This window comes from Aegilops tauschii, chromosome 5, assembly GCF_002575655.3.
Source record: "Aegilops tauschii subsp. strangulata cultivar AL8/78 chromosome 5, Aet v6.0, whole genome shotgun sequence".
NCBI classification, from domain to species: Eukaryota; Viridiplantae; Streptophyta; class Magnoliopsida; order Poales; family Poaceae; genus Aegilops; species Aegilops tauschii.
Genome location: NC_053039.3, coordinates 511,441,065 through 511,451,324, shown reverse-complemented (window position 1 = coordinate 511,451,324; position 10,260 = coordinate 511,441,065). Strand labels below are relative to the sequence as shown.

General features: G+C 45.5%; 1 protein-coding gene across 4 annotated transcripts; it reads right to left on the bottom strand.

Moving 5' to 3' along the window:
• Positions 1–612: 612 nt before the first annotated feature.
• Positions 613–8,600, bottom strand: LOC109744985 (protein ACCELERATED CELL DEATH 6). Of its 4 annotated transcripts, XM_020304122.3 has the most exons (6): positions 8,312–8,600; positions 5,419–7,868; positions 3,824–3,959; positions 3,208–3,696; positions 2,569–3,101; positions 1,279–2,443 (listed from the first exon to the last, which is right to left on the bottom strand). In XM_020304122.3, exons 2-6 carry the CDS (start codon positions 5,491–5,493, stop codon positions 1,760–1,762), a joined length of 1,917 nt encoding a protein of 638 aa, XP_020159711.1. In that variant the 5' UTR covers positions 5,494–7,868; positions 8,312–8,600; the 3' UTR covers positions 1,279–1,759. The 4 variants fall into 4 exon arrangements, with proteins under 4 accessions (XP_073354416.1, XP_020159711.1, XP_073354415.1 ...); XM_073498314.1 differs by lacking the exon at positions 8,312–8,600 and having other exon boundaries at positions 3,824–3,954; positions 5,419–7,174; XM_073498315.1 differs by lacking the exons at positions 3,824–3,959; positions 8,312–8,600 and having other exon boundaries at positions 613–2,443; positions 3,208–3,685; positions 5,419–5,860.
• Positions 8,601–10,260: the final 1,660 nt, after the last annotated feature.

Below are 10,260 nucleotides of genomic sequence, written 5' to 3'. Positions count from 1 at the left end.
GAATAAAAGCAGAGAAACGGAAAAGCTGCAAGCAGTTCACAGCGCAAAACCTCCCTCTCTCTCTCTCTGGTGCTCACTCTTCCATCCACAGTTTCGGTGATCGCCGGAGTTACTCAAGGGCGGGGTTCCTCTGACAATACTTTCCATGTCTTTCATCACACTCGGTACTGCAGACCAATAATGCCTCTGTTGTAAAAGGGACTAAAGTTGTCCCTTCTTGAGTTGCGTCTGGAATTGCATCCCTCCATCCTACAGATGCATTGTATGTACTGAAGGAAGGAAGAACCCTTTGCTTCAGGACACGTTACCAATCCCATGATCAATCTCGTGACTTCAGCAACCCAAAGGCCCAAACAAGATTTTGACAACTAAAGACCATGATCAAACAGTATTGGCAGTGCCAAATTCAGCGATAGGAAGGTTGGGTTCGATTTAGACTTTACCCTTTAATTTTTGTATTTTTAGTACAAGTTCAAGGTTTCAAACAAACTTTTCCCTTGAATTTTTCTACTTTTACCACATGTTTGACGATAAGCTATTTTATAAGCAATGCCCGGAAAACCGAAACGGTGCTCATCTTTTTTCCTGTTACTTTTTCATTTGTCTGCGCTCTTTTGACACCCTATAGTGGACACGCGAATACTAATAAATGACACTCCAATTCCTTACATATTACTAATAAAGAAACGCATCGACCATCCCTTGACATCGCAATGACAATACGGACGATTCGTCTTCCTGTAACACTACACACAACATTCTAGCCCCTCCAACAGTATGCTGCTCACATTGTCGCCGCGTTGTTTGGAAGACTCGTTCTAGCCCCTCCAGCATAATGTTACTCACAGTGTCATCATTGGCTGTTTGGAAGGCATTGTCGACTTCTTCGGCCTCCTCTCCATCAGCGGTGCAACCAACACACGATGTATCTTTGAATCAGGTACCCATCTTTTGTCTAGCATTTGATCTAGAAACTTACATGCCTCGCTCTTGAAGCCTTCCTTGATAAGGCTATAAATGATAATGTTATAATTTCTAGGGCTTGCCATTCCATCTATACTTACCACTTTTAGTAAATTTCTGAGACCCCTGCAGAGTAACGAAAATACGGGCATGTCAGGGACTAATAGTTCAGATGTCTCTTGGTCAGGAACAAAGCCATAATCCACCATCTTGTTGAACAACAGAGCAGCCTCAAGAATTGTCTCCTTGGCGAGGAAACAACGGAAAAGAACATTGTATGCATAGCTGTTCAATAGACACCGTTCCATCAGCATCTGTGCAAGGAGAAGCAACATATCCTTATCTTTCTTGAAACGGAGTGGTGCATGGATATTGGATAATTGTGTTTTAAGTGGAAAATGTACAAGAAGTGCCGGTGAAAACAGCTAGTGAACGCGTTCTGATCGCGTCACGTATCATTGCAGCCATACAACTCCCTTGAATTGGTATATCAAGCGCCTCGCTAGTAAGGCTGTAACCTCTTTTGCAGTGATATTTGAAAACTTCGGCAGCTTCTAGGATACGCTCCATGTGCCACAAACCTTCTACCAGCTGCGAGAAAGATTCTGAATTAAGTACCAATTGCTAACCTGGTTTTAACTTAGCACCCAGCAGTATACTTTTCTAATTTGGATGCTGCTCCGAGCTAGGAGAGGAGGACAGAGGAAGGCGCAGGCGCAGGTGCCCCAGGATGCCTCGCCTCTCTGGCAGCTTGTTCGCTCAAGATAGAGACTGCGACGAAACCGGCAATCGCTACTTAATTTGTTGCCATGAAAAGAATCAGGTGGGGTGCGTAAGCCCGGGCGACTGGATACTGCTGCTTGAGACGCCTCCCGAGGACGTTGTGCCTTCCTTTCAAGACGGTGCACCAGAGAGCCTTCCAAAGTGTGCAGGTCGACACCGGCACGATCAAAGTTACGACCGTGCCGTATAGTAGGGCGAAGCCGATGTATATGACGTGGTAGATGATACGGTAGAGCGCCTCCATGCTCGTCACCGCAGCGAGAGCTGCGTAGAAGGCAATGAACATGCTGACCAGCGACACCCATATGCAGTGCAGCGCCGCCGCGAAGCTCTTCCACGACCCTGCGGAGCGCGACGCCTTCCCGAAGACAAGAAGGATCACGGCGAGCACGGAGGTGACCAGGGCGAAGCTGTCGAGGATCAGGAAGAATTGGAAGAGGATCTTCTCCTGTAGCACCGCCATGCCCTTGAACACCCTCTTGTCGGGTGCCGTGCCGTCAGCTTGCTCATAGGAACCCGGCACGTTGTTGGCGGCGGTGAAGGTCACAGTGGCGATGAGCACGCCGACAACCGCAAGGCTGTCGGACATCTTCTCAATCCCTTGCGCTATGTCACGGCCCCTCCATTGCTCCACATGGTCCCGCCTCTGAGGCCGAGATTGTGCCCCGAACGTGGCCAGCGTCACCACCAAGGCCAACTGCACCATAATCATACGAAAACTTTAGTCCAACAATGTTCATATAGACAATCAAATTAACTAACAACGGGTGTTAGTTGATGCAGACTCCAAGCAATGCCTGCTCTCAATGAATATATGCTTACCATGGAGAAGAAACTGGTCGATCTAGCTGCGAGATCCAACGGCGTGTGCCCTTCGTTGTTCATGACGTCGGCACACAATTCGCCACGCCACATCAAGGCCTCCACGACGCTGGGCGCGCATGCGGCCACCGCGAGGTGCAGCGGCGTATTGCCATCCCCATCATGCGTGTTGAGGAGGCTGCGGAGCGTCGGTTTCTTCATGGCAAGCGACACGACCCTGGAGTGGCCTCCCCTGGCCGCGGCGTGCAGGAAGGTCCCGCCGCGGTCGTCCCGGAGCTCGGTGGCATCGGGGCAGGCCTCCATCAGCGCCTCGGCCACGTGGGCGTGGCCCATTCCCGCCGCCACGTGGAGAGCAGAGAGGCCGGCCGAGTCCCGCATGCGCACCGCATGTGGTGCGACCCGCAGGATGGCACCCACGATGGAGCGGTCGCCGTCAGACGAAGCGAAATGGAGCGGAGTGCTGCCAGTGCCATCAGCTTTGCTGGCCAGGGATGGGCCAGATGCCTTCCAATCCAGTAGTAGGCTGACCATTTCTGACAATGCTCAGATGGTACATATATATCAGTCAAGGGTTGACAAATCTGCATAAACTTTCAGAGTCTACTACAAACACCAAGGAGGAACACGTCGCTAGCTGACCTGAGCCCTGGAAGACTGCGGCATGCAGAGCATTCTGCGAGCTCGGGCCAGCAGTCGATGCATGGCTGCATCTGGTCGTTATCGCTCTGACAGCGGGTGCCGACTTGCTCATCACTGCCAAGTAGAGCGGTGACAAGCCAGCAGTGTTAACCTCAGAGGCCAGCCCTGGCGCCGCGGAGACCATAGCCTCAACTGCCGCGCCATGGCCGAGCCTTGCCGCTAGATGCAGGGCCGTGTCCCCAGCCTCGTTCTTGCAGCACAAGATGCTCTGATCTCCGCTGTCCATAGCGAGCTGGATGAGGAGCGACACGGCCATCTCATGCCCAGCCCTCGCCGCGCAGTGCAGCGGCGTGTCCAGAGCCGAGTTGGGGGAAGAGAGCAAGGTCTTGTCCCCAAAGCTGGTGTAGAGCTCCCGGATCAGCTCGTCATGCCCTTGATCCGCGGCCAAATGAAGAACATTGTTCCTCTCCGGGCTGACCTGGTGTATACCTGAGAGTAACAATTCAAATTGCCATTTTGAAAGAAACTTCATATAGAATTCGGAAATGTCAGCTCACAGGGTACCAAAATTAATTCAGAAAACTCTCAACAGTGTGTATGGAACTAGCGGCATTACCAGAGATTTCATCAGCAGCATGGGCGCCACTGTATTGTTGCAGAAGCAGCGCCATGGCTTCCTCCTTTCTGCCCCCACGCACGGCGAGGTACAACTCGGAGCTCATGAGGCCGTCATCGCCAGGACCCGCACTGAGCTGGATGGAGTGATGACGGTGATCCATCAACTAATCCGAATGGATCAAGTTCGAGGTTGGCTACCAACCTCTACAACGCACTGAACTAGAGAAGGTACGTATGTACTACTATATCGTTTGCCAGATTAACCTCGCGCGCGATCCAGCGAATGACTTAGTCCAGAAGATTGTAACGAGTCCAGAATCAGAGAGCACCGTGGATGCATAGCGTGGGCCAGCAAGATTCGTGCGCGCAAAAGAATTTGAGCTAGCTAGGATGGAGTGTGAAGTTGGCTTCGGTATATTGTTTGATCCACGTGATTGATCAGCCTCCAGCAAGTTACACTAAGCCAACAGATTGATTACGTGCAGACATGGGTTAGGTAGATTAATTCCCTGTTGTCTCCAGATTAACACAATAGTCAAAGCATGCAGTATAGCTTTAACCTTTCTCGACCCTCGCGCCTAAACTAATTTTCTTCCTCGCAAACGTAGAGTGGAGTGCTTCTGCTTTGCTGGTTGATCCCTTCCTAAGATCCCATGCATGCATAATAAGGCCCCCTAAACATGGGACGAGGAAAAGTGCAGGAATTGCAAGTCATGTCTTGTAGATTCCTACATGATTCTAAATTGCAGGAATTATGCAACATAGCTGTTTGGATGCTCCACAGGAATTTTGCAGGAATTGTTTCTTTAGAAGAGAGAGAAAAGGAGAGATAAAGACACATGTTGCATTGGACTTCTCAAAGGAAGTGAAAACATGGAGCAAGTATTTAGAATCCTAAAAAAATAGTATAAAGGAAAGGAAAGATTCCTATAGGAATTTTCAAAGCTAATCCTACAATCCAAAGGGTACATAGGAAAAATTTCCTATAGGATTCCATTCCTACGAAATTCCTGCAAAATTCCTTTGTTCCAAATGGGCCTAAGAAGCGAGATGGGAGGGTTTTTTTTTACTTCATGTGAAATATCTGGCACTGATGGGGTCTTTTTCCTTGAGGCACGCGCATGCGTGATGGAGAAAAAGAGGCCAGCTATTCATCAGTCGTCCGAAATTTCTCGGTTTGCCAGTGGATTTTCACACTGTATTTCCGTATGGCCCCAAAGTGCCCCTTATTTCACACTGCGCTCGTTCATCAAACACTGTTCAAAACTTCTTTTCTGCTGCTATCTTCCTTCCACCACCATACCGTCTCTCCGCTGAGCCGACGACAATCACGCCATGGCACCATACCCACCTGTGAAGAAGATATTCTGATCAGGATGAACTACCATCCCGATCAGAATATCTTCTTCACAGGGCTTATGTGCACATAGTATTGTTGAGCAAAACAGTACATTTGCAGTATCTTAAGCAAGGAAATTTAGTAAGTTCACAAAATGTAATAAGTATAAACCAAATACTATATAGAGCACTAGACTACAACATCAAAAAATGTGTGAAAATTGCATGATGTTATAAAGAACATTAGTCACTCACCATCTCGCCAGCTGCAGATATTCCTAATTTCAACAGCCTTCGTGTCAGAGCTGAAGTTGCTTGAGCATCCAACATTTAATCTCAACACATATTCGTAACCGCCTGAAAACTGGAAAAGTCTCTCCCTGGCCTGTAATACGTAGTCACATGATATGGAGAAATAGTGTTTTGTTCCAGACTCTATTCTAGACCCTCCAACAGTATGTTGCTTACAGTGTCATCATCAGCTGTTCGGAAGGAATTGCCAACTTCTCTAGCCTCCTCTCCATCAATTGTCCCAACTAACACACGATGTGTCTTTGAATCAGGTACCCATCCCTTGTCTAGCATTTGATCCAAAAACTTACATGCCTCACTCTTGAAGCCTTCTTTGATAAGGCCATAAATGATAATGTTATAAATTCTAGGGCTTGCCATTCCATCTATACTTACCACTTTCAGTAAACTTTCTGAAACCCTGCTTAGTAACGAAAACACGGCCATATCAGGGACTAATAGTTCAAATGTCTCTTGGTCAGGAACAAAGCCATCATTCACCATTTTGTTGAACAACAGAGCAGCCTCAAGAATTGTCTCCTTGGTGAGGAAACAACGGACAAGAACATTGTATGTGTAGCTGTCCAATAGACAACCTTCCATCAGCATCTGTGCAAGGAGAAGCGACAGATCCTTCTCCTTCTTCAAACGCAGTAGTGCATGGATAATTGTGTTATAAGTTGAAAATGTGCAAGAAGTGCCAGTGCAAACAGCTAGTGAACGCATTCTGATTGCGTCACATATCATTCCAGCCATACAACTCCCTTGGATTAGTATATCAAGCGCCTCGCTGGTAAGGCTGCAACCTTTTTTGCAGTGATATTTAAAAACTTCAGCAGCTTCTTGGATCCGCTCCATGTGGCACAAACCTTCTACCAGCTGCGAGAAAGATTCTGATTTCAGTACCAGATTACTAACACTGGCCCTTCTGAACAGATCTAGGGCAGTCCTGTGCAACCCTAACCGACAGTAACAAGATACAACAGAAGAATAAGTACTCTCATCAGCTGTAAAAGAAGAAACTGTCATTCTACCAATAAGCTCAGATGCTCTTCTAATGTTCCCTTCATTGCAGAACTGAGTGATAACTATGTTCCATGAGCGACAATCAACCATCCCCCTTGTGCGAAATTCCTCAAAATAGCTCACTAAATCTCTCACAGTACCTGTTTCACATAACACTCTCAACAGTACATTATATGGCTCTGTTTCTGCGACATCATTTTCCTCAAGAAAACTCACAGCTTTGTGGAACTGGGATAATGTACAATAGCAATCTACAACATTCACATAGGTATTTATCATTGGTGCATGACCTGACGCTATCATTTCTGTAAATGTCATGACGGCATCATCCAATAGTTGGTTCTCACACAAACATTTAATCAAGGCACCATAAGAATGTAGGTCCAACTGAAGGCTGGCTTGTTTCATCATTTGATACAACTTACTTGCCTCCTTGGGTTTATTGAACTTACAAAATAAGGGCAGCACTTGAACATAAAAGCAGCTATCGGGGATGCATCTCAGCTGCATCATCTCCTCAAAAATTTCTATTGATTCATCTGCTCTGCCGTGAGAACAAAGCGCTGTTATGAGTATCTTGAAAGTGTGGCTATTAGGAGTACACCTTTTCTTGCTCATCCTGTCAAGCTGAATCAGCGCCAGGTCTAATTTGCCAGCTTCACACAAAGCCTCAATTAAGCAATTCAAGGTATCCACATCAGGAAGGACTCCCGCCTTCACAATCTCCACGTACGCACGGATGAATGGTCGCAAACCCCTCCCTTCCTTGACTAAACCACACAGCACAGCATTGCAAGATGACACTGAGATCTTGAGCTTCCCAGAGCAAGCATTCTGAATCACCAGCAAGGCTTCATCGCAACGGTTCTTATTGCTCAGGAACTGAACTAAGTTGTTCAAGATTTTTTCCAATATAGGGGCATTCAATTTAATCATCTCCTTTAGGAGGCTGTCCATCTCATCACAATTCCCAACAACACCGAGCTTGGAGATCATGCAGGCGTATGTGTCAGCCGTATGAGCAAATATCCTCTGACTTGATGCCCATTTAAATATCCGAAGGGCCAAGTTCAAATCTGAAGTAGAATCAAGAACGCGGGTCAGTATCTCTGGCCGGAGATTGTTGTTCTTGAGCGACCGGATTGCAGAATCGAACTCAGTGGACCCCGCTGTACCCCCAGAAGCACGAGAAGCAGGCACATCCGAGAGAGAGCAGTATGCTAGCCTGCTCGACAACAGGCGCAGTCTTGAAAACCGTATGCAAGACGCAACCTTAAGAGCCATGGAGGCAACTACATGATTACAGAATCATTCTATGCTGCCAAGGTGCAACTCGTGGATTCGTAATAGAGTTAGAATGTTTAAGAAAACCGCAAGCCTGTGATCCCCTGAAATAAAAACAAGAAAAACAAAATGAAACCAGATACACTTGTGGTCCCATCCCAAACACTACAACTACTGGTAGAAGTATTTCTGATGTAAATACAGGATCATTTAACTATGGATGAGTGGATCAAGAAAGGAGCAAGCCGCAGCATAGTTCTGCATAAGTAAGGCATTTTCACTAAGCATTTCATGGTGTTGAAGCAATCAATCACACACACACATGGGACAAATCTTACGAGGTGTGGCGACTGCTATGCAATAACAGTGTCAATATATGCACATGAGGTCTCGTCTCCACTGTTAGTAAGCTCCACAAAGGCAACAATTTCCACTCACAAGGAGGCATTCTATTACTGAACACTGCATTGGTGCATTGACTGAATGAAAAAAGGAAAACTCAGATATCATCGGCAGAGAGCTAGAGAAGAGGAACCGCATCTCACACCTTCCGTGCCGCCTGGTCGCGTGCCCTGCTTTGCCGCTCTACCGCGGCAGCCCGGCGAGCGCACGCCACGCCGCCTTGCCGTGCCGCACTCGCCTGGGTCCTGCTGGCTGCGCGGGGCGATACCCGCGAGGGGATGAAGCTTAGTTTGTACTGCCGGAGTAGATTGGAAGGTCCGGGTGAGAGCCGAGGCGGGCGGCGGCGGGCGGGCTCGGATCCGGCGGCGAAGTTTGACGGTGGCGCAGAGGGGAGAGTGGAGGACTGGAGAGAAAGAGGAGAGCAGAGATGCCCCAGCTCGGCCTTGTGGGCCGTGGCCCAGTTAGAGCCCCGCGCCGGTAAAATGTACAACTTGACGACAACCGAAGAGTTCTCAAAAAAAAAAGACAACCGAAAAGTTCTCAAAAATACCCCTAAAAAAAGAGTTCTCAAAAAATTACCTAAAAAGGAGTTCTCAAAAAAAATGACTTGACAACCGAAGAAGAACGGGAATTTTAAGAATCCGACTTCACCTTTTTAAGCATGGAAAATCGAACCTTTTTATGGCATCATGGAAAATTAGGTTATTGTGAGGATGAAAATTTGCTTTAGCAAGCACGGCAAATTCTGGCAATATAAATGTCACAGTGATGAAAGCTCAAGTTTCATGGAGAATAGTTATTTTGAGAAAAATCACAAATTACGTGTAAATATTACCAATTTGATTTTCAACTTGTATAATGACCATCATTCGCAAAAAAAATTGTATAATGAGTATAATTGATACATGCAGTGAGATATTTTTAAATAACTTGGGAAAATCTATTAGATATTTTTCAATAGAGATCTCTCAACCAAAAGAGTGCCGCACATTTAAGACGCCAACAGGTTCATTTTTTCTACTTTATATTTTCTAACACTAGTCATCAGCTCAATTAAGAACTTCCACATGGTAATGAATCAACTGTTAGACAAACATATAAATAGTTTAGGGGAGTAAGCATATGTTGTGGATAAGTTAAACCTATGTAATACCATGCAATCTATGAATCAAATATAGGAATGCCTGATGTGTGAACTATCATTTTGTGTATTTCATATTTTTTTTTTTTGCATCATCCTTGTGGCTTATGCGTCAAGCGTTGAGAGTAGAGAAAATAAAATGAAACTAGTTGTACTTATCTTATGTATAAAGATTTTATGCGTCCCTAATTGTATAAATAATACATTATTGGTTACATTTAAAAACAAAATTAATGCTTAGTCCAAAATAATATATTAGTCCTTTTTCCTTACTTAGTTAGTAAAAAGAACAATTTGGTAGAAGAGAATTTTTTAGTAAAACTTTGTTGAATTTGAGTTTTAGCCTTATCCACATGTAAAGCATGTATATGCAACTTGGATAAATCCATCTGGCTAGCTTTTTTATATATACGAGTTGTTATTTTGTAGATGGGAAAATATTGAATTCCTATATTTGTTTTCATGTGGTTGTTAAATAGTACAGTGTCAAATTTGTCTTTTTTGTATCTCAAACAAGGTTTCAAATTTTGATTTGAATTTTTGTGACAACATACACAACATCAATGTATGTTCTCCTAAAAATTCAAAATCAAAATTTGAAAATTGGTGCTACCGGTGCACTGGACCCCGTGCATCCGATTAACCTTGTGCTACCGGGGGACCGGTGCGCCGGTAGCACCAATTGTCCCCGTGCACCCGATACATCCCTGTAAGATTTGTCCCCCCTGAGAACCAAACAACAATTTCAGGCTTTCAGCCAAAGCATGGTAAAAAAATGGCGCCATTGAGGTTTAAATAGTATCACTTTCTCCGTACAATTTGTATAGCTACATCATTCAGATATGTATGCACAACAATATCATTCAACTATGTATCTGTATACCTATGTATCTGACAATATAAGTATAGCTATGTATAAGCATACCTATGATTCAGGACAGGTGAAGCACAAA